Source organism: Dufourea novaeangliae, unplaced genomic scaffold (genome assembly GCF_001272555.1).
Source record: "Dufourea novaeangliae isolate 0120121106 unplaced genomic scaffold, ASM127255v1 scaffold11, whole genome shotgun sequence".
NCBI classification, from domain to species: Eukaryota; Metazoa; Arthropoda; class Insecta; order Hymenoptera; family Halictidae; genus Dufourea; species Dufourea novaeangliae.
Genome location: NW_015373895.1, coordinates 919,618 through 944,162, shown reverse-complemented (window position 1 = coordinate 944,162; position 24,545 = coordinate 919,618). Strand labels below are relative to the sequence as shown.

Sequence of the window (24,545 nt, the reverse complement as noted above, 5' to 3'; positions counted from 1 at the left end):
CCCCTCATGTTATATGTCGACATTTCACTCATCCTCATTTATTCCTTTCTCGTTCGGTTAAATACTCGGAAATCTACCCACCTGGTGGATAAGCGTCCAAATAAGGACCTGAGGGTCGGACGCTTAAGAGGGCGCCACTGTACTTCGTATTATATTTTGCGAATAATACGGTTGGCTACGAAGAATGCTCATAGTAAATACTCGACGGTCATTTCGCTTCACGCTTGGACGGATGCCAGTGAGAATTATCTGCAACTGTCTTCTAATCTTAAACTTATCTGAATAGGACGAAGCATTTTCTTTGATGTATTGCACAAATTCTGCGCGCTGACTTAACTTCGATCGCTACTTAATTAGGACTCTTCTCATCGCTTGAAAAAAGGGGTAGAAAGATAACCGCGATATTATAGAAATTACAGCACGTTCTACCGAGAGGAAACAATTTTACGATACAGCTAAAACGGTTACGGTCATGTACATATTAAATTCAATGTGAAATATGCACTTAAAGACCAAAATCCGAGTGACTGCAACTTTTGATGAATACCAGGCAACAGTTTGCTATGCTGTAACAGTCGTTTTCGGTTGTTCCGTTGGCAGATGATATTTAAAAATTTTTGACTGTGCCCTGGAAAGAAAACAACGCTCCGAAAGGCACCAACTCACATTCCGAGGTTCAAATTTGGAGCTATTCACTCGATAGCCTGTTAATCAGCCACGTATGTACACTTCAGTTCTACTAAGTCGAAGCTGTTTCTCCAGGAAAAAAAAACATCAGCCGCTTAAGTACGAAGAAAATCATTAAAACATCTAAGAGTTGCTGGTTTTTCCATGGTTGTGCAGGTTTGGCCTCAATGTGACTGCACCTTCTACCCAAAAGTTAGGCCTCTCCAGCATGCTCTGCCATAGTGAGAGCTCACGACCTGTGGCGTCCATCCAGTCTACTGGTTTTCCATAATGCTTCCCTGAAAATTTAAGATCAACCATAACAACACTGCTGTTAAGAGCAGCGACAATTTTTATTAAATACCATGCTAGGTTTTCCTGAAAAGATACAATGACTATAACATTTATTAAAAGTATAGGACCTACTACCCAGATAACAATTTGCGTGTAGATTAGCAGCAGATAGTGACGGAATCTGTCTACAAATCCATAGCCATCTATTTCCACATTTAGTTTGAGTTTTGCCTGGCAAAATCGTGAAGCAGATTGGCGACAGATGGTTTATAGCAGATCCTGCATCAAATCTGTAGCCATTCTGGTTACAAACGCTTATAACAGGCATTGGACAAAATCTGGCTATGCAGGTTTGGTTGATTTGGCAGTAACACAATTTTATTTAGTTTCAGTTAATTAGTTTAGTTTGTATGTACACTGTATGCAATAATTTTCGCCCAGGAAAAAAATCTGGATTATTGAAATTGGTATTATAAATTTGAGATAACACCAAATTTTTGAAAATCAAGTTGAAAAAGCGGAGGCTGTAACACAAGTGAAATGTTAGTAGAAAAATTTAATGTAATGAAGGAAGAAGGATGCCTGAACTTATTTCATGCAAAATTCGAAATAAAGTAGAGTAGGCTATCGGAAAAAAAGAAATAGTTTCTAACATGTTTTCCAAAACATATTAGAATAGAAATTTCACAATTTAACAGAATGCAAAGTTGCAAGTGTGGCAGTTGTGTTGGGAAATTTTCAAAAATTTCAATACCTGTTCCGAGATTAAATCGAACTCCGCCCAGAAATTCATTGCTAGCTATACGATCGTGATCCCAGACAGTCAACTCCAGTCCACGTTCAGCCAGTTCCTGTATACTGACGTCCTTATAGATGAAAGTGTGACTCCATACCGGTGAACCACCAGATCTGCGAACTACTCCAGTCTTTTGTTTCCCTGAACGACCCTTGTCAGGTAGTAAGTAACTGAAAATATAAAAAATTAGAGATAGATTCACAACTGTTAACAATTTTTCCTATAATTGTTACACACTATATTAATTTTCTTTCTGAATTATATTGTATTTCATTTACATTCTTTATCTTTATTTTGCTTTGTTATTTCTATTTTACTTTATTTAAATGTTGCGTGTAATGAAAACGAACTATAACAAAGCGCAGAGTTAGATCAAAAAATGAAAACTCTGCTAAAAGTATAATTCTGTTGTACACTAATATTATTATAATTTATTTAAAGAACATTTTCGGATGTCACATAACTTTTGAAGTATAAATTTATGAATTCAGTGATAGTTTTACAGTGCATACAATAAATAAAATATATTATTTGTATGTATTATTGGATATTAATAAACAAGTGTGGAGAATATGGTATTTTGATTTGTATGTAAAATGCCGTTCTGGGTGTATTGTGCCTCGTATATGAGTTATGTTGTTTACGTTTGTCGGTTTACTGGGTTCCGTCATATTGGATCACAACACCGTTGAGCAAAGGTAGTGTGGTTTATTTCCGCTACAGAATATGGCAACCGATCACTAAACATGTTGAGAAGTATCTAGTGAAATCACTCAACGGTTGCGCAACAGTTTTAAAATAAATATATACAATCCAATTAACATGACTTTTGTTTCATTTTTTACTTAAAGGAATACTTTACTGGACCAAAGAAATTCTTAAATCCTGAAAAAATATTTCTATTGTTGAACAGATTTTGAAAATACCTTTTACAAAAAGGATCACAAGTGCCAGAGTTTTTTCCCCTGGTTTGCAAGTTTCTCGCTTCCTTCACGAGCACGTGTAATGCTCCACGACTCCAATTTTTCTTAGACTTGGATGCTGTTCTATCACATCCTATTTCTCGATCACGATCCTGCTGTGTGGGATCTGGGGGCACGAATTTCAGGCCGATGATCACCTCACCTTTATATGCGACCGGATCGTCGAATGGTTCAGTCTGAAATTGTTTTACTATTCAATAAAATGCTTGCTATGGAAATTCATCCTTAGAACAAAGTTCGTTTAATGCACAACAATTCATTAAGATCTTCTACCATCCAGTGAATAGTAAATTATTTATAATATATGTATTAATATTGGGTTAGGATAAAATCGGGGCAGACTTTAACGGTTAAGAAAACAATTAATTACCATACAGGGTGTAACAAAAATGTTATAGTTAAAATGGATCTTTCGTGAGGGGTTGGGAACAAGTCTTTAGCGTGTCAATGATTTGAACCAGTCTGAAAGTCCTAGTCCAACGCTACTTACTCTTTCCTGAAGCAGGTACCATTTCGGCGTGGGATCGTCGAAAATTTTATTCTCCAAGGGCATTCGTACTTCCCCGAGGAAATCGTTGCGTCCAAACATATCTGAGTGCCAGACGGTCAGCCACAGTGTCCTAGTCTCCAGGCCGCTCAGGTTCATATGAAACTGTAATATCGTGGTGACAAATCATCTAGACTCAAATACGCAGAATCAAGAGAAGCAGCCAAAAGAATCTTGCAAAACTTTTATCGACCACGTACCTTCAGCGTTTCATTAAACTCCGGGTTCAGAGTGTGCTTCTTCACTTTTGTCTTCCGTTTGCCGCTCTTTGACTTGTCCGGCAGCAGATACACCTTCACGTACCTAATGAAAAATTCAGTTTTTATGAAGTTTTTGAACGTCCCAAAGCCATACAATTCTACTTCGTGCAAGAGAAATATTTGAAATAACATCTCTATCACACGTTTTGTCAAATGTATGTTCGTTATTGTGTTTTGTCAACCTTGTTCGATTCGCGAATCACGCTTTCTATTAGTGTGCCCAGTAAGAATCAGAAATTTGTTTTGTGCTATTTGGGTAGTGTCTCTAGTCTATGCGAGACAAGACCCTAGATCTCTACAAAACCCCTGGCAACTTTGAACGTAGCCCGTAAGATAGCACACGACGCCTTGAAGGCGGCTTAAAGGCGCCTCAGACCTAAAATAGCCGTAAAATGGACGTCTTTAAGGCGTAATGTGCTATCTGGGAATAGATCTTGATGGAATTAATAAGATTCGAGAAATCTAAATAGTTATTGAAGAAGGATGAAGAAATTATGTATGAATCACTCACGGATCGGATCGTTTGCGTTTTACATCAACTGGCGCAAGATTCTTGCATTTCGTTACGTGCACTTCGAAGGTCAGGTGTTTGTAATCGTACTGCAACGCGAATTCGACTTCTCCGGTGACGACGACTGAACGACAGCAGCGTCCTTCTCCTGCCCCGCTGTAAACTGATGCCATCGAGTCTGAACGTGCCTAATAAATAAATAAAAAATCTGTAAATACATAATAGTAACAACCCTTGGTTCTACAAGAATTTTTGAATAAGAACGATTAGTAACTCCAAAATAGATATTTGTTTATAATTTCAATTTCATTCATTAGGTCAGTTTGGTTTACAATTGACTTTGATGTATGTTAAATTAATATTTTATTTTATCTCTAAGAGTTTAACCTACTCTGGGGTCTAAAAATAAAAACTATTATTTGGCAATTTTGTATAGTTCGATGAGAAGTAATTTATTAAAAGGCACTTATTAAAGGTAATTTTTGTTATGCAACAAAATGACGACGCTGGGGCTCAACCACGTTGGTTGTTTTTAAGTGAGCACCTAATCGGCGTGCATGATAACTTGAAAACTGTTTGGTTCTGCTCACAGGTATCCTAATATATGTACCGTATTTATGTAACAAATTTACCCCAAGACTGGACAGGGACGCTCGGGTTGGAAGGTTTCCGGCGTGTAATCCTTGATCCATGTCATCTACGTCCATTATAGCGTGATCAGAGCCCGTTCTAGATCCTGCACCAATGATCGGGGTACTGCATGCTTCCGACAAGCTACTTCCGTCATCTGCAAAGAGGAAATGAAATACTTTTATAATATTCCTGTAATTTAGTTTTGTTCTTATTACATGTATACAGGGTGTAACAAAAATGTTGGAGGACCCGGAAATAGGAGACTCGTGAGGTTATTTGAAACAAATTTGTCCTTAGCAGAAATATTATTCGAGGCATGTTTAACGAGATATTAACGAAAAACCCCGACCAATCAGAGCGCGAGTCTGCCCACCGAGTTCAAGCGGCATCGTTAACTATCAATCGCAGCGCGTAGAAGTAATTCTCGGATAAGAATAAAGTTATTATGACATTTATTACAAAGAGTAATAAACGGAATAATTTTTCCGTTAATTTTGGGAAGATTACAACTGGAACATTACGTACTATACATCGTCCTTCAAATAAAAATGTAAAATTGAGACACTATATTACAAATTAAAGGAAAAAATATTAATTATTATCGGCTATTATGGCAAAACCGCTGCCACAAAATGGAAAAATACTATTAACCATAATTCTACAAAGTTGATAGTGTCTTGCCAAAACAGTAAAATTGTTAATTTTAAACATTTATATTTTGTCCAAATGTACAAGATTTGGCCATTTGTTCAATATTAACCTTCTGCTTCTACGAAACAATTCACTTCATTTATTTAAAACGAAATGTACATAAACTTAAAACCTTTCTCTATAATCCCTGCAAATTTCAGATTTGAATATTGAAATGCCTTTGAAATATCAATTTTAAAAAAAAAATCGTATCTCGGCTCCATATTAACATAGGATACAATTTTTGTCTTCTATTTCTATATTCTTATTCTTATTAAAGAATTACCCTCCAAGGTATTCCATTTATTTGAATGTACATTTATAAACAAATGCAACAAAACTTCTCTATTACAATTTTTACTAAATGTCTCGATTGTTTATTAGTATTCAAGTCACAGGGAAGTCAGTACAACTGAAAGTAACGGTTTACCTTGCCTGTGACAGTCTACAGGGGCCGTCGAATACTTCACTTTATGATTTGTTCACACAAAAAGTTTTCAACCAACGAAATTTCACTTGAGGATATTTGTTTGGGAATACTTTTGGGGACACTTTTGCACAGAGATATCATTGTCTGAAAAAATCTCCATTGTTTAGAAGCAATTTACAGCTCAATCAGTGACGCAATCTTTACGAAAAATATCTCGTTTTATAGATTATTTTATTACCTATAACTTTTGTATGAAGTATTTACCTCCACGTCTTAAAATTTTTTTTTTTAATTTTTGTTTTAAAATGTTAGTACATATTAGTTTTATTTAAACCAATTAGTTAGTGTTAGCTTTATACGAAAAATGTTATTATTAGAATTACTTCAACCAAAGAAGACTGATAATTTGTAATACATTTTTTTACATTTTATTTACTTAAACATTTATAAATGAATAAATTATAAGTGTTATTTACGTATTATATAATAAATACTTCAAATATTATGTCTTTTTTTAATCATGTTTTTTTCATTTATTCGCATATGTAAAATATCGTTCAGTTACTGTTCTTTTAATTTAATTAATCCCATTTTTCCAATTTTTCAAACGAAAATCTATACGTTATCAAAAAGTATAGATATTAAAAAATCTTATTTTCATTTGCCAAATATTTATTAATATTGTTGTCATTTAAAATTTCATTTTAATAGTTACAAAATCTTTTAAGCGTTCATTAATTAATGCACTCATCCTAATCAATTAACCGGCCATGAATACCGTGGCCCGCTTATTGATCCAAACGAGTGTGGTGGGGTGTGGCAGTGGAGATTTCGCTTAGATTTCAAAATGTATTATATTATATCAATTGAAAATTCTCGGAGAAAATCGGAAGAACACTAGGTAGTATACAGGGTGAGTCACCTAACGTTTACACCTCAAATATCTTTGTTGTTTTTAAAGATACGTCCAATGTTTTAAGGACAAAGTTATTATTTCATTTTTTTTAGAGATACCAAGGTCACCTTCATTTTTTTAATCGGAACCGCCCTTTTTCCGTGTCCTTGAATGACCTTGAATAATTATAGTCACTGAATTCCTAATGAAAGGGCCCATCATTGTAGGTGTTTAAAAGAGGGTGATCCCATTCTAAAAAAAGAAGGTGATCTTTATAGCTCTAAAAAAAATGACAAAAACAAAAATTTTGTTTGACATCGTGCGAGCTCCATTGAACCATTCAACTTTGACGTATCTTTAAAAACAACAAAGATATATGAGGTGCAAACGTTAGGTGACTCACCCTGTATATTGTTTGAATGAATTGCAGAACTACGAATTGAGGGAAAATGTGACAGCAGAAAAGACTACACCGGTTTATCGACGTTGCACGTACGGAAGGGGCAACTGGAGAGAGAGAGAGAGGGAGAGAGAGAGAGGGAGAGAGAGAGAGAGAGAGAGAGAGAGAGAGAGAGAGAGAGAGAGAGAGAGAGACGAATTCTCCTAACAAAGCGGTTACACCTGTTACACTCCGGTAAACGCTGTGAGGCGCTTATTCGCAAAACCGCGTTCTACTTGTTGCCATTGGCGTAGCCTCCAACACCGAGTGTCACTGATAATTTTCGTGACGATAACTTTCACGGGACAATTTACTGTCGTCGATTCCAATTCAAACATTTTCATGTAAGAAGAAACATTTATAGCTACATGTTACTGTCAACTCGACTGGTTACTTGGGATCAATTGAATTGATTATGGTAATTATTCGGAGTAGGTCCATCCTTACCGATTTCAATGACCTTGACTATCTTGTCAAGGTCTACGCCCTGAGTGACCTTAACCTTGAATAAATTGGCAGTATGCAATATTTAAGAGAAGATACATATTTGAAAAAATGATCGGAGTAGGTCTGAGAGTAGATTCGTTAGCAGTCGCTCCCCCAAAACAATAGACAAATTTCTATCTGTTTTTGGGATATTCACAAAAAACTTTTGTTAAACTTAAATGTATGACTGGTAGTATGTATTGATCAGAGTTGGTTAAAGACACGCCAGCCAGTGTTAACCATACACCCAACATCCCACCAAACACAAGTTTAGTTATCAATATTTCCAAAAACAGAAAAGAAGTTTTTTCGTCGGGCCCCCGAGCACATCGTGTGTGTGTTTTGTGTTTGGTGGGATGTTGGATTCGTGGTATAGTAATTAATTAATAAATAAAAACCTGAAAAAATATCATGCAAATTGAAACATATTTTCCTGAGTATATCGGAAAGTAAGGCCGAGCGGTGGTAACATGTATAGGAAAAAGTTGTTCAGAATGATGACCTTGACAACATATTTCAAGGTCATTGAAATCAGTGAGGACGGACATATTCCGAATAATTACCTTGATTATTTAGATGAATAAATAAAATGAACTTACCAGATGTGAGAGACATGGCATGCTGTCTTCTGGACCTGGAATTGTCTCGTTTCCCAGTAGAAGACTGCGATCCCGAGATTTGAAGTCCCGGAGCACTAACTGCACGCTTAGGACCACCAATCGCCCCAGCCACGTTGCTATTCCTCGCGAAACCGGGTGGACGATATCTGGCCGATTTTACAGCAGAATGCTGCGGCAAGAAATGATACACGCTGTGCGCCTTGTGCATCGTCGACACCGGCGTAGCTGACGTGGTCGTTAAGCCAGCCGGAGTTGTGGAGGCTGACAGACGAGGTAAAGAATTGGTCGCTGCCGTAATGGCGGATTGAATCCCACGTGGTAGCGTCGTTGCTCGAGATTCGCCATTATATTCCAATTCGTCTTCGGTATCCTCATCACCTGCAGACGTACCTACCAATGTACCGGTTTATAACACTGAACACAATAATGGAAAAGATAGGAATATGTAAAGAAAAATGTGCTCTTGGTGGGTATGACGGACCTACATCCGTTACTAAGAAAACGTTACGAATACATAACACAGACGTAGTGATTAGTGGCACTTAGCCTCCCGAAAGAGGGGGTTTCGGTGTCCTCTCCAAAGCCATGGGCCTGGCTGTTCAACTGACTGGCCTCCACAAAGACCAAAGGGTCTAGGGGTGGCGTTATTTGCGGAATCATAATCTGGACGTTTTCCACCCAACCAAACTTTTTTAGGCCCGGGCTACTGACACAGAGGTAACACAGATTTAACCCAGACATAATGTAGCCCAGTGATTAGTAGCACGTTTCTCCCAGGAGAGGGGATTTCGGTGTCCCTTGCCTACTGAAATACCACGGAGTCTAGGGGTGGCGTTCCCTGAGGAATCTGTTTACCCCCGATTTCCACCAACTTTATTAGGCCCGGACCACTTGGAGGTATGAGTTAACTCGCGCATGGTTCGGAGAGTCATTAGGACGGTCCATCCCTACCTATTTTTGCAAGCTAAGTGGAGTATGAACGTTGGGGAATCCAGTCCTTTGTCTCCTAATAAAGTAGCCCAGACTCAGACTTGATGCAGACATGGGAGGAGACTCCGTGTAGTCTTCAGACCAGGGGCTGGTATCATATATATATGTGGTGATTCTGTGCCGGTTACTTCTGGTGTAGAAATGGTCAATACGCACCAACCACGCCTGTCTTAATTAGTGGCGCGTTACCCGAAAGATCTTCTTCGACGCTTCTTGGACTAGCCCATGACTTTTAAGGTCTGAACCATGTGATGGCACAATCCTACACGCGCAATCGAGGATCATCAGGTTTGTCTCATTCCTCGTTGTCTTTGGATACCATTATTTTTAACTGATGATAATAACGAAAGAATTCCATAAATATATGGAAATCGCAGCACGTTCTTACAACTGACAAACCCACCAAGAGTTAACATAGTCAGTCAACTTGAGAAATATTATGAAATTTACCAGATTCTCCTTTTGTGTTAGCGTCAGGAACGGAAGACCTTCTTCTATTACTCCAGATCCTCTCTTCCACGGCTCCTCCACATCCACTAGCAGCACCACCAGTCCCCCCACCTATGGACCCGCAACTTCTAACCCTGTCCAACTGTTCTCTGGAAAAACTCTTTGGATTGAACAATAGATCCCCGGCACTGCGACGTTTAGCGACCATCGCCAAGGCGTTAGCACTGGTATTAGCACCGACACTGACATCCCCGGAACAGGCCAGCAAGCTCAACTTTGTTCGGGAATCGGCCGCCATTAATGCTGACTCGAAACTACCACGCCAAGAGAATCGTTCGTAATCACTAGCTTCACGTTCTTCGCCTTCTTGTCCCGTCGAAGCTGCCGGATGGTTATTGATTAGTAATAAAGGATCGTGAGATTTAGACCTGGGCAGCTGTAAGTGCGTCGACGATGTTGCGTTTGTTGAATCAGACGTCGAATCGTCGTCTTCCGTTGTAGATGCTGAAGATGGTGTTCGATGATGTTGCGAGTACCTTCGCCAACTCGTGGAGTGATGCTGAACGGCGGGTCCACCTTCCGATACCTCATGCATTAAAGCCACCAGACGGCTACCGATATGGTGCATCACTTTCGCAATTAACGGTGGACTACTGTGTGGAGTCGAATTGGCATCGGAACTTATGCCGTCGCCCGCCATCTTCGTGAAACTTTGAACCAGCTTCTGGTACACAAAAGCGGTGTCTTTTCCCAGAGACTTCGGTTGCACACCAGTCGTCGTAGCTTTATCCTCTTTTTCTTTATCCACCAAATTTTGATTCGTCGTGGTATCGAATTTACTGATAATCTGCTGGCAACTTTGAGAAATCTGTTCCTGCAGCGCCGATCGACGACCTCCAGCTGCACCCTCTAGATCCGAACTGGTATAATCTGAGCTATCATATGAGTCGGACCACGTGTCCTCGGAACTAAGGTACTCCACTATTTCCCGCACTTGATCATCACGTATTCCAGGTACCGTTTTCATCAGCCTTGTAAGCTCATTCTCAAAATACACCAACTGTGGCGGTTTCGTTCGATTTTGCGAACACAATTTGACTTTGGATGGGTAGCCAGGTAGTCGAGGACTGGGTGCAGGCGATGCACCGCTTGAGGGTCCACTGGCAGTGTTCTGATTCTGTCCGTTCGAGTTGGCAACCATAGTCTTGAAAAACTGCCGCATTTTGGACATCATTAGGTTTGTTTCTTCATCACTAGACCAGTTATTAAAGCTATCTTTCCGCGACAGAGAAGCGTTTGACAAGTGAGGCAGTGTGGTGTGGCCCAAGAGATGATCGACTTTAGGCACGCTACTTTTGTCAATCACGAAATTCTTTTCCCTAGACGTTTTACCCGCATCTTGAATATTTTCACCGTTTTCTTTGCTAGAATCTTTGCCAATTTCTTGATTCACTTCTGCGTTAGCTTGGACATCGTCTGATATCTTTTGGTGTTGGAGAAGGTCGTCGCAGCTACCAATAAAGCCCGAGTCCCTCGACTGCTGTTTCGATCTCTCATTGTAGGTAGAATCTCCTGAAATGATTTGAATACTCATTACAGAGTCTGATTGCGGCGTAGATGTTGCTAAAGAATTAGCAGCCGCTAACGATAAGGAAGATGAGGATAGTACACACTCAGGCTGCGGGGTTTTCGCCCGCTCCGAATCTTCAGAATTATTCACTTCCGCTTCATCCTCCAATACTACTTCTCCTACCAGAACCATTTCTCTACTGGGTTCCGGAGTCTTGTTTCTGTCGTCCTGAACACGTGGACTTTGCGTTCCCAGATTCCTCGGTTTCTTCTTTTTCCTTTTCACCGTATCGAATTGTCCATCGGCCCCAAACGCAGCAGTCTGCCCGTCATCTGCTCCATCAGTTTCAGTGGAGGAACCTTCCGATTGACTCTCTTGTAGATCCTGATTCAGACTCAGATCTTGAAGAGAATTTTGCGAGCTTAAATTTTGCGAGCTCTGCGCGAGAGCCAACAAATTGTCCAAGGACGAACTGTGAGATCTACCGGTACCTCTAGCCCGGACCAATTTCTTCCTCCTTTGGGCTTCCGGGCTGGGTCTACCTTCAGAGTCGCTGCCAACGGAACCATCAGAATCTCGTCTATCTTGATCGAAACCCAAGAACTCTGATAGGAAGTATTTCTCTAGTCTCGAAGAATTTAAGAATCCTTCTCCGGAACTTGATCTCTCTTGGCCCTGCGCGGTTCCTTCATCCTGACCCAACGACTCCAAACCTTCGGAATAAATGGAGGATGTCTCCGACAGACTGTCCACTTCGCGTGAACCCATGCTCGAGTTGTTTCCATCTCCACCAAGGCCAAAGAAAAAGTATTTTTCCAGTTCTGAAGCCGACGGTGGTCTTTGTTTCTTGGATGGGCTACCTGTTGCCAGATTAGGCTCTGCCTCGCTTTCTTCGCAAGACTCCTCAACGATGGTGTGCAAGGTGAAGTCGATAGCCTGCCGGTGATAACCCCTAAGTTCTTCCTCACGATCCCCAAGATTGTTCGCCTCATCCTCTGAACTCTCTTCTGTCGCAGTAATCGCGCCAGGTTCATCCTCGTCGTGCGAAACTTCTTCCACCCATGAATCATCGTCGGCTAACCCTTCCTCCAAAATCACAACTCCACCGCTGCCTGAATTATCATCGCTGGACTGCGAGGAAACACGTGTTCGCGTATTTTCGCGTTGATCGTTGGATGGCGTCTCTTTCGCAACACTTTTCTCATTGTTCCCCAATCGGCCGACTAGTTTCGCAGAGTTTTTCACTGACACGTCGTCGCTTTCACTAGCACTACTAACACTTAACCCGCTGTCCACTTCCGGTTCATAGTGATTTGTCGTACTAGTCAGCCTCTTCACCATAAGAGGTTTCCTGTGTCCCTGGCCGTTTTTACGGTGAGGCTGTTCGGCGACCGCTTCCAACGCCAGCTGGAAGTATCCAGCCAGGCCCTGACTGGCCGTGTGCACTTCATCTGGCTGCAACAGAGTCGTGGTGTCCGACGTGACGACGCTCACTGGTTGGTAGGAGGTCTCCTGAGTAATCATCACAAGGCTTCTATGCTTGTTGGTATTATTACTCCCGATATTATTATTATTCCGGACCGTAGAGAGAAAGTGTTGGTCGTTACTGATGGAATCCTTCGTCGACGCGGCAGCACGGAGTCCATTCTCCTTTCGACTGGACGGCTGTCGCTCGACTGAGCGAAACCGTGTCAATACCCCCTCCTCGCTGCTCCCACCACCTTCGCCGCATCCACCGTTTCCAGCCCCCACCGCCACATGGCCAACAGGATTCTCGCCTCTCACCTGACACTGGTCATGCGCAGTGTTACCTGCGCTCGTGAAAATCTCGTGAGTCGTGTCGGTTATCGTGTCGCCCACGTCTCGGCCCGCTGAGCTCAGTTCCACTCCACAGCGAGCCTCCGGTAGGTCGTTGTCTTTCCCACCATCTTTGATCTCCGGAGTCATCGATCTTTCGCTGTGACTTATCGCAGGCTGATCCTCCTCCTCGGCGATCGACGTCAAGTCATTCTCGATACGCATGATTCCAACGCCTTTGGCACACGAATCATCCAACGGTTGTTGCTCAGCGCTCGATCTCCCGTACCGATTAATTCGTTTCGATGTGGTAACGCCCGATTCCTCGTCCTTGAAACATTTTCTAGTATCATAGTTCCATCTCGACGTTCCAGCGTCCTTCATCTCGCCAAGTTTCGACAGTAATTCGCTATTCATCGCCGAAAACAAGGTCTCATCGTAAGAAACGCTGATTGGCGACACTTCATACTCGTGGAGCTCGTCACTGCTTACCTCACTGCCGGTCGCGTTAGTGTCATTACTTGTGAAACTCTCGGATCCGGAACACATGCTTGTGTTTGCAGTCATGTTGAAGTTGAAATTCGAATCGGTCAATACACCAGCATTATCATTGCTTTGTTCGACAGGCTCGTCGGCCATTATCTCTATATTCGGAGTTACCGGCGACGAATTGGGAAATTGCGATATTTCTTGTCCAATTTCTAGAGAGTCTGGAATTATGTTTGGATCCCAAACCTCCGGTAACAACAACGTCGGTTCATTATCTGTATTCTCATCGATTTCGAAAGTCTTTCCTTCGGAATCAGTTCCATCCTCCGCCGCCATGGTTTCAACGGGATTAAGAGACTCGATGTTATCTGGATCCAACGTTTTGACTGATTTTAGCTCAATTTGGTTTTCAGAGGAATCATTGTCACTGGCAATGTACATCTCCTCGAGCAACGAAGAAACCTTATCACTATTCGTCTTTATGCCACATTTTCTCGCGTTTCTTCCCAGCATTTGTGTATTTTCATCTTCTGTAACGACTTTCTTGGTATTCGTTTCCTCTTCTGAACTATCTTTGTTTGTGTTTCGGTTCGAATGTTCAAAATTCGAATCATCGTTTAGAAACCTAACGTACTGCAGAACCACGGGCTCCTCTTCTGGCAGGGATGTCACTCTTTTCAGCGTAATACCATCGGAATCGGAGTCGTCGTCCTCGTCCCCGTTGTCCTCGATATCATTATCGCTGGTCAGACTGTCATCGTTGACAACAAACACCCTTGAGAACCTGTGGGAAGACGAATCCTCATCTAGGTCGCTGCTGTCCGCGGAAGATCGTCCCGATGAGCTGCCAGAATCGTCGCGCTGGAACATCCTCTGCCCCCTCCTGCTTTCAAAGGACACGCTTCCAGAATCCTGGCCCGAAATTTCCTCATTTTTCGACGTTTTGCTCGGTTCATCGTTCTCCTGGCTTTTGTCTGCACTCGACGGGCTCGATATTCCACGGACTTTCGTGGAATCGGTAGCCTTCGTCTCGTTAGTGTCGAATATAGCCTCAAGTTTAAAGGCCTCGGACTTCGCCGCGACGCTCACGTCATCTTTTTCGTCCTGATTTATCTGAAGATTGCACAGTTGCTGCTGAAGCGTCTCCGTCGCGGAACTGGTCGATGATTGGATAGACGAACCGTATAATAGAGGTGTTACCACTTGATCGGGTCTGAAGGTGCAAGTCGTTGGGTCGAAGGCTGCCGTGAATCTTGTATCGATCCTGGTCCCGTGAAGATCAGCATCGTTGCCGCGACTTATCATAGAAGATGCAGCCACTGCGAAATCGCCGGTCCAGAGGGCGGCTGGAACCGGTACCGGATAGGGGACCGGAACTGGAATTGGTACTGGTACCGGAAGAACGTTCGTGCCTCGAGAACCTCCACAAGCCTGCACAGAAAAATTAAGGTTTTATATAAGTTATGTTGTTACGATAATCTGCCTCTCCATTGGTCATGAATGGATGTTACAATTAATTTATCTGACCAATAAATGATCAATAACAAATGTTTTAATGGGCAAAACTGACAGGTTTCGAATCTACAAAGTACTACTCGTTGTAGAATTTTCAATGGATTACATTGTTATCTTTTGATTTTGTAATTATTTGTCAGGTTTGTGATAGGTAAGTGTCAGATCTGTGTCAGAACAATTATTTCTGTCACTTCAGGGTTATTCCACGCGAAATCGGATACTTTTTGGAACACCATTTCGAATTGTGCTCACATTTGGATTTTAGGGTGAACCCTTTTTCAATAAATCATAACTATTGTACTAACAAACTGATCAAAATGAGCTTTGTGTGTACATACAGTGGAGACATAAGAATACCAAATAAAAATGATTTCAGTTTAAAAAAATTATTTTTAACCATTTATTTTGCAATTGTTTTAGAGAAATGTAATTTTATAATATTATGACCCAATTGAAAAATTGGAATAAAATTAACGATATAGTCCTATTTGTCCTCTTTATGGACAAATTTGAAAAAATGTGGAGACTTTAAAATTGGCAATATGACAATTGATTGTAGTTAACACTGCGCCGAGCCGATGTAATTCGATGCTGCGTTCACTACTTCAATTAATTTTCATACGGCCAATTATAAGATGTCCATATTTTTGAAGATATGTCCATAAAGAGGATAAATACGGCTATATTCTCATTTTTTTCAAATGTTTAAATAGTTCCCCGATATGAAAACAGGGCATTAATTTAAAACAATTGCAAAATAAATGGTTAAAATATATATTTTTTTAACTGAAATAATTTGTACAATATTTGGTACTCTTATGTCTCCGCTGTGAGTACCCACAAAGTTCATTTTTATCTGTTTGCTAGTACAATAGTTATGATTTATTGAAAAGAAGGTCGACTTTAAATTTCAAACAGTTGTAACATCGACAATTTCAAAAATTTTCAAATGTCCTTCGAGATACGTTTATATATCTCCAAAGAGTGCAATATATCCAAATCTGAATAAAATCCGAAATGTTGTTCCAAAAAGTGTCCGATTTATATAATATAGGTTAATATATAGCTTTTAACGATCGACGTACCTGGCAAGCAGTTGATCCCCGTCCAGGACAACAGTTCCAATCCTGCCCGTTGTTGTTCGTCCCGATGGTAATCGGTACGCCAGTCGGTAGAGGCAAGGATCCACTCTCGAAGTAATCCCAATCGCAGTCTTCCAACGATTGCGTGCGACTGCCACTGCGTGGTATTCCGTTCAGAAAAGAAGAGCTGGAGCAGCTGCTGTCAGCGTCATCTTCTTCGCGACCAGACGACGAGTCCGAACTGATAAAGACCAACCGTCTATAATCGACCGCTAGCTGATCCTGACCTTGAATTCCCGTTGGACTCTGCTGTCTACCGCCACGACCAATCACGTGCAACGCTTGGAAGTTTTGGAGCTCCTCCGTATAGCAGTTCCTTGCGTGCGATCGTCCTCTTCGCCGTGAACCTTTAAAATGTAACAATTTTTATATACCAACTGTAATTGCTGTTAAACAATAATATAATTAATTTTTATGGTGGGACTCTATGCTCACCAATTACACTGGTGAACAAAATTTAACTTTTCGTTTGTCTTCGAATATCCAGTTGCTGATTATTATAGATTCTCCTGTGCTGAATACGAATCCGTGAACAGTTTTTTGCCATCACCTTCAGTTTCCAAGAAATTTTTTTTTAAATCAAATTTCTTGGAAACTGGGTGATGGCAAAAAAACTGTTCACGGATTCGTATTCAGCACAGGAGAATCTATAAGATCAGTATAAATGTTCTTTGGGACAAAAATCATGTTGACCAGTGTTATCAATGTATCATTAACAACACAGTTTGATTTAAAATAATAATAATAATAATAATACAGATAATAAAATGTCTTTCTTATTGTAAGAGTAACGAATTAATCAAGTGTTAGTGGAAAAAAAGCAATGGAGAATTGTAAAAGCGTGAAATAACGGGGTGCATCGTCGTCGCTGTGTTTCAAGTATAAATTACCAACATAACCATACCAATCGATAAAAAATTCTGATAACACCATCTTATCGATATTGTTAATGAAAGTTATATCGCTCCTGATATCGATGTTATCGTGGCTTGTGAAGCCGATTGAAACACATAAACGTCCATAGAATTCTAGAAAAATCTTTGTAAAGTTTGGGTAAGTTTCGGTACATTTTACCACATTATTGCAAAAATTTTATTGTTCTTTTTTCTTTAATTCAATGTTGTACCGAGCATTTATATATTTTCAAGTCTATTAAAAGAAGAAGCCCTTTCTTAATGACAAAAATTTCACAATCTGAATTTTATTTTTTACTGTATATCCAGGGATCTATTTTTAATACATCGTAATCAGCACTTTATAGTGCTAACCTTGTTGAATATGTTTTCCAAGTGGAATAGAGACAATTTTTCTTAAACTTAATAAAAGTGATTGTATTTCGCACATTTATGCACACCATGGATACATAAAGAACCACAGTCAACTGTTAAAAGCAAATTATTGAAGGCTTCAGGCAGGATGGAATGACTCAGACGTTGCACATGTCGCGATTCCATGAGATATAGTACATAAAGGGAGGGGCTAGTAATCGATGAAGGAAAGGTCCCTTATAGCGTCCCCTTGAAACAGAAAATTATAACTCACCGCTTTTAATAGGATTTGAATCATCGAAAGAATATAATTACAGATATTGCATACAACTATTAATATGTTTATTTAATTTTTTTTTATGTTTATTATGTAAGTTTTAAATATCAATGCTCATACAATAATTTCCAAATGTACAAAATCGACGTAAACGCTTATGTTTATAGGATTTGAAGTGTACATTCCTCAGTCATTTTCTAGGTAAGAACCAACAAAAAATGTAATACACGACTGAAAAACTCTAATACTACAGATTGAACAAATCTGTGATACGCAAACTTTAATATAAAAATCAATGAAGTCTTCATCGTTTTTTAAAATTTAATAAATGTTTCTTTCCACTACCAACAGTTTTTGGTGACTATTTTACGAAAATCAACCACTCTGGAATGAGAGACGAGTATAATTTTGTTCAAATGAGAACAGTACACAAAGATTTGCTCGGGACATTCAGATGACTATTAATGTTTCAATGAATAGAAAAAAAAAATGTAGACTAAATCGGTAGAACATTGTTCAAAAATTTGGTAACCCTTAATAGGCGTTTCTATTGGATCTTTATGAGCTGAATGCAAATGTATATACTATTCTTTCTTTGGAAAAAAAAATTGCAAACATTCACCTTCGAGATGTTGTAATAAAAGCAATATTACTTTTACATTAATAGTTATTCAGTTGCTATTTATACCAAATAATTCTCTGGACTCTCCCGAATAAAATGATGCAACTTGTTATTATATTATAAATATCTAAATTTGTTTAAGTAACGATAAAATATTAGTAGAACATACAAAACGCACCAAGTTTATCTGGTATTTTTACAAAATTCAACCACAACACGCGATAGAGCAGACTTTTCTGCTCAGGTAGGCATCAAAGAAAGATACAAAAACATTTCTTTTCTTAATTTAAAGACAAAACAATTCAGTAAAACACGCGGTGACGGCAGTGGTACTCAATGACAGCGGTCTCCTTGTTTATCTTGCTTCAATATTACCTTTAATTCATGTATTCATGTAACAAATACTGTTTAATTATTTATAAACTGTTTTCTAAGAAACGTGAGAACACTGAAGTTGATGTACATACATACCTAAAAGTACTTTCTTACTTTCTTCTTGATTAACGTTTATATAATTCTTGTGCTTGTGAAAATGTAGGTAAATAGTATTCTGTGTACAGAAACACATCAATTAACACGTAAATTGTAACGCCTCTACTTTCTTTGTTTTAAAAGTAAAACAAATACCTCAATAAACTCTACTAAGTATTGTTGTAAACCGCAATTTAAACAATCATATACTGTATAAATGCATAAAGTCCGAAATCTAATCATGAGTATACATTTATATGATTATTTTCCTTTGTATTCTTTTTTTTGTATATGTATAGTAAGAAAATACCCGTGCTACACTACTGATTAGTACTGCAGTTAATTTGGATTAACAATCCAATAAACGATTGTTCTGACAATTATTAAAATTCCCTGTTTAATTTTATTCGAATACTCTTGAAGAAATAAGAGCATTAATAAGTGAATATGAGCTAAACAGTCAAATTGAATAATTTAATTTAATTTAATTTATTGCCATTAACCATTTTATATAAAAGTTTAACAAGAAAAGAACATCACATTATACTATTTGTAGCAGATAAGTATATGCTTATAATGCTAAAATTACTGCAACAATTTTTAAAAGACTTCTTTGTACACATTTTTCGTTTGTCCGTCTGGTTGCAGTATCGCCAGTAGTGCTGTCGGAAAGCTCGAATATATGAGTAACTCAAATATCGAACCAAATCGAGTACTCGAAAGAAGCGACTCGACAGAATCGAGTAGGTCGAATCATTTCAGGCGACTCAAAAGAATCAAGTAGATCGAATCATTTCGGGCGACTCGAAAGAATCGTGTTGGTCGAATCGTTTCGGGCGACTCAAAAGAATCGACGGTAACTAATGTGCAATAAACATTCGAAACATCGTATCCAGGAATGTAAAGGTAATCTGCCGTAACAATAATTTTCGATATTATCTTTGCTCTAAACACGTTGATCGTTTAAATTTTTTGCCGTGCCTCCACAAATGTAACACCTCTGTGACGAAGTTGTATTTGTAATGGCCTTACACACTTTACCTTCAACCATTGTCAATAATAATGTGTATTGTATTACAATTTCGTGCCCTTCAATAGTTAAGTTTTGATTACAAATTTGCAATTTTGTCTTTAATACTCTTAACTTCCGTTTCAATTAATTGAGATGTCGCACACTGGCACAGAACGCCGATTTAGGAGTTCAGAAGCTTAATTTGAGTGTAAAAATGGGAATTTCAAAACCAAACTTGGTAAGCATGTATTTAATATTCATATTTATTAAAAGAATACAAAATTAATAAGTAATGTTTTTATAAACAGAATAAAAAAATTTTTGTTTAACGAAGTTATCATTGTCATTTACAAGTTCTCTTATATTATTCTCGAAGATTGATGGACTTCTTTCAAAATTTTTCTTCTAGATAACAAAATTGCGGATATTAATCCTTTGCACTCGGAGTTTCTAGTTTTCCATACATTTTGTCCCTTCAGAGGGGACAGTCGAGTGCAAAGGGTCAAACAATCAGAGAATGCTATTAATGTATGGAACAAATCAGTAATTCTTCCAGTAAGACACTTTTTTATAAATTTGTATGAACATTAGATGTATTCACCGTGTTCAACATAGCTTTAGAATTCGAAATTATGGTGAAAAAAAAAGTTTATTTGCAAATATTTTGCAGAAATAAGGTTTAGCGATAAATAACTATTAATGCCCGCTATTGCCCGACTTGATTTCTAATTTAACTGTTACTTTAACTCTAATGTATTGAATCACGATTAGTTCCAAGTGCGCCATTTTGCGCCTAAATAAAAATATTTTTGTTTTAACAAAAGAAGAATTTTGTCCATTCAATGTCGAGAATGATATACGAGAACTTGTAATTGACAATGATAACTCCGTCAAAAAAACTTTTTTTATTTTTTTATAAAAAAATTATTATTAACAAACATTACTTATTAATTTGGTATTTTTTTAATAAATATGAACATTAAATACATGCTTACCAAGTTTGGTTTTGAAATTCTCATTTTTACACCCAAATTACGCTTCTGAATTCGTAAATCGACGTTCTGTACCACTGTGCGTCGCACCGAAAACGTGGCTTGGCGACACAATGGGAGTCCCAATATGGGACTAGCACGAGTTGCACGACTTGCACGGGGTCTCCTGACTGTTTACGTTGCCGGGTGACTTACCTAGATTGTCGGCAGAAAGGCCCAAAGTGGCCCGAACACAGTGATGATGCCAGAATCGTGGGACGCGAACCCCCACTCCTCTCCCACTACGACCCACCGTCGTCTCCCACTTTACTTCCACCGTGCTGACACACGCAAGCATCCTATCCCTGTCCGTGTGTGCTGCCGTTCGGGTCCTTCCGCCGACAATCGCTTTGTTATGCGTCACTCGACAACGCAAACAATGATGAGACCTTGGACACTCCGTTCTAATCCCAGTACGGCGGTTTTACTTTTTATTTCTAGTTACTTTGTAATTTCACTTTGTAACGTCTCAGTGAAATAAAAATTTGGAAAATATTAATTTGTGAGTTATTTAAAAAGAAAAAGAAATGTTTTCCACTTTAATATTTAAATTTTTTATTATATACAGGGTGTCTCAAAAATGTCTCTCTTCCGGGAAATGGGGGTTGCTGGGATGATTTGAAACCACTTTTTCCAATCAGAGCGCGAGTTTGCTAACCGAGTTCCCGCGCTAGTGGTGGCTACGTGCTACGCTTGTACTATGAAGCTCCGAACAAGCAAGTCGGCATGCATCCCACGAAACCGTGTATAATAGCAAATAAGAAAAACATAACAAATCAAACTTTTTGTCATCTTTCGTTAGTCATTTAAAGTGATGAATGAATGAAACATAAATGTAAACAGAATCTTTAAGAAGCCCGAAGAAAAATGTAAGTAAACAAACTTGCAGAATTATTGCCGGACGAAAGTCATATGTACCTTGCGTTAAATTAAAAAAATAATAATCAACAATAAATTGAATAGAACTCACCCTTTCGGAAATTCACCTGCAGTTTGCAGACCTGTGCATCCTGGTCATCGACAACTGAAACGGTTTATGGCAGGGTATCGCCCAGTCCGCAGGTGATCGCAGGTATACCTCACCAGCCGCAGTTAAGTGTTATAACGTCAAGTGCGTCCGGGTTATTCCACCGAATACGTATTCACTTCACTGCACGACCGCTAACACTGATCATCCGACACGATCACTTAATGTATTTTTAATCGAACGTGTTGTTCCTACGTTAGAAAAATTGGTGGCCCCGAAACGGACCGATTGTTTTCAATTTATCGCATGTTTTGCGTAGTCAAAACACTTTCACAGCAACAGCTGCATATCCGTTATTCTATGCGTACCACCGGAACATTTCGTAATACTCCCGTGAACTGAACATCTCTGTCGCCCGATTGTTAACCGACTAACAGAATTTTTCCGAAAGGGCTTCCTCTACCCCCAAGTAGTTTCTACTTCAACAAGATTTAGGTAAAAAGAAACCAGCGTTCTAGGAAAACACGTGCTTTGCAGAAGTGCAACGAAAAAAATTTCACGGACACATGTTGAGTTGACGCTGCTTAGCCTTGTCCGAGCACCTTAGCAGAGGCCGGCGCGGACGTTTCGCTACAGGGCGCAGGGAACTTTTATTAAGCAGCGTCAACTCAACATGTGTACGTGAAATTTTTTTTCCTGCTCCTTGAAGAAAACGTAGTTTCTGCTTTCTATCTCGAAGCGATGGTATCCTGGCAGTAAATTAACGGAGCCCGCGCTTCGGTGAAACTGCACGACGGTTTGTTCATTGCACTTTTGCAAAGCACGTGTTTTCCTAGAGCGTTGGTTACTTTTTACTTAAATCTTGTTGCCGTGATGGGAGTGGACTCACAATGTAACGATGGGAAACTCCTTGGGGGTAGAGGAACACTTACGGAAAAATTCTGTCAGTCGGTTAGCAATCAGGCAACAGAGATGTTCAGTTCACGGGAGTATTACGCAATGTTCTGGTACTACGTACAGAATAACGGATATGCGGCTGTTGCTGTGCAAGAGAACATCTGATAAATTGAAAACAATCGGCCCTTTTCGGGGCCACCAATTTTTCTAACGTAGGAACAACACATTGGATTAAAAATACATCAAGTGATTGTGTCGGATGATCAGTGTTAGTGGTCGTGCACTGAAGTGAATACGTATTCGGTGGAATAACCCGAACGCACTTGACGTTACAACCCTTAACTTCGGCTGGTGAGGTATACCTGCGATCACCTGCGAACTGGGCGATACCCTGCCATAAACCGTTTCGGCCGTCGATGACCAGGATCGGTTCAGTGACCTAGTGACACAGATTTGCAAACTGCAGGTGAATTTCCGAAAGGGTGAGTTCTAATCAATTTATTGCTGATTATTATTTTTTTAATTCAACGCAAGCTATGACTTATTTCCGGCGACAATTCTGCAAGTTTCTGTGCCTAAATTGTTCTTTGGGCTTTTTGATGAAACTTATTCATTATCAGTAACATTGTTGCCCGTTATTAAACTACGAATTTTTATGCCAATACCGAACTACGATCACTTCTCGTTCATTCTCTGTTACATTAACTTTTCGTTAATACGTTATTTGAAAAGGAAATTTACAAATTCCTTAGCCCCTCTCTACAAATAATTATTAGTTTCCATTCTGTTTCAAAAAGTAAACGTGCCTTCGTCTTTTTACGTTACACATAATTTGCCCACATTTATGCTTCATTCATTAATCTCTTTAAATAACAAACGACAGATGATAAAAAGTATGATTTTCCTTGTTACGTCTTTTTTATTTGCTATTATACACAGTTTCCTGCGATGCATGCTGACCTACTTGTTCGGAGCTTCGTAGTATAAGCGCGACGCGTAGCCACCGCTAGCGCGGGAATTCGGCTGGCAAACTCGCGCTCTGATTGGTCGGGGTTTTTCGTTAATATCTCGGTAACGAAGCCTCAGATTACATTGTTGCTAAGGAAAAAGTTGTTCCAATTGACCCCCCGAGTGCCCCATTTCCGGGTCGGACAACATTTTTGTTAGACCCTGTATACACAAATAATATGTTATACTTACGACCCTACTAAACTTTCATATAAAAATCTATTAGATTTAATTGTAATAGTTTAGAAAACTCTTTGTTGGCTGGAAATTTCAACGGTAATGAACTTCTAAAAGCTATTTCAATGGTAGAGGCCATTAAACTAGGTGCAATCGTACGCATGGATGAATACGTTATTATTTCATTATTTCAAAAGAAGTAATTAGGAATTTCAGAGATTTTGAAAGAACTTTAGCCGATTGAAAAGCAGTATAACTGTGAGTACAAGTCAACCAACGTCCGACGTTACGCTTACCACGTAAGGGCCATTCGGTCATAGACACCGACCCGTGGTCATGCTGTGTGGAGAAACCACGAACGTAGAACGGCACAGAGCAGTCGAGGTTAAAACCACGAGGAGCTGAATCAACAAAGTCACTGGCAAGTAACACACTAATAATAAGACGCTAAAATATATAATAACAAAACATATCACCACTCTAAATTTAATATGATATTAGTGTCACTATTATTGCTACGATAAATCATAATAAAATGAAGAAAACACAAATGATTATACTATGGTAGCAATTATAATAATAATAGACACATGATAAACTTAAATAAAAAGT

The 24,545-nt window shown here is 39.2% G+C and overlaps 1 protein-coding gene across 1 annotated transcript in view; it reads right to left on the bottom strand.

Moving 5' to 3' along the window:
* Positions 1–670: 670 nt before the first annotated feature.
* Positions 671–24,545, bottom strand: part of LOC107189855 — a 40,973-nt gene continuing 17,098 nt past the window's right edge. Inside the window, exons 9-18 of the mRNA XM_015578535.1 lie at positions 16,147–16,550; positions 9,691–14,977; positions 8,230–8,628; positions 4,690–4,844; positions 4,058–4,245; positions 3,487–3,589; positions 3,230–3,391; positions 2,683–2,915; positions 1,715–1,926; positions 671–965 (exon numbers count right to left, since the gene is read on the bottom strand). Coding sequence (XP_015434021.1) covers positions 811–965; positions 1,715–1,926; positions 2,683–2,915; positions 3,230–3,391; positions 3,487–3,589; positions 4,058–4,245; positions 4,690–4,844; positions 8,230–8,628; positions 9,691–14,977; positions 16,147–16,550 — 7,298 coding nt within the window. The 3' untranslated portion in view covers positions 671–810. The remainder of the gene's footprint in view (positions 966–1,714; positions 1,927–2,682; positions 2,916–3,229; positions 3,392–3,486; positions 3,590–4,057; positions 4,246–4,689; positions 4,845–8,229; positions 8,629–9,690; positions 14,978–16,146; positions 16,551–24,545) is intronic.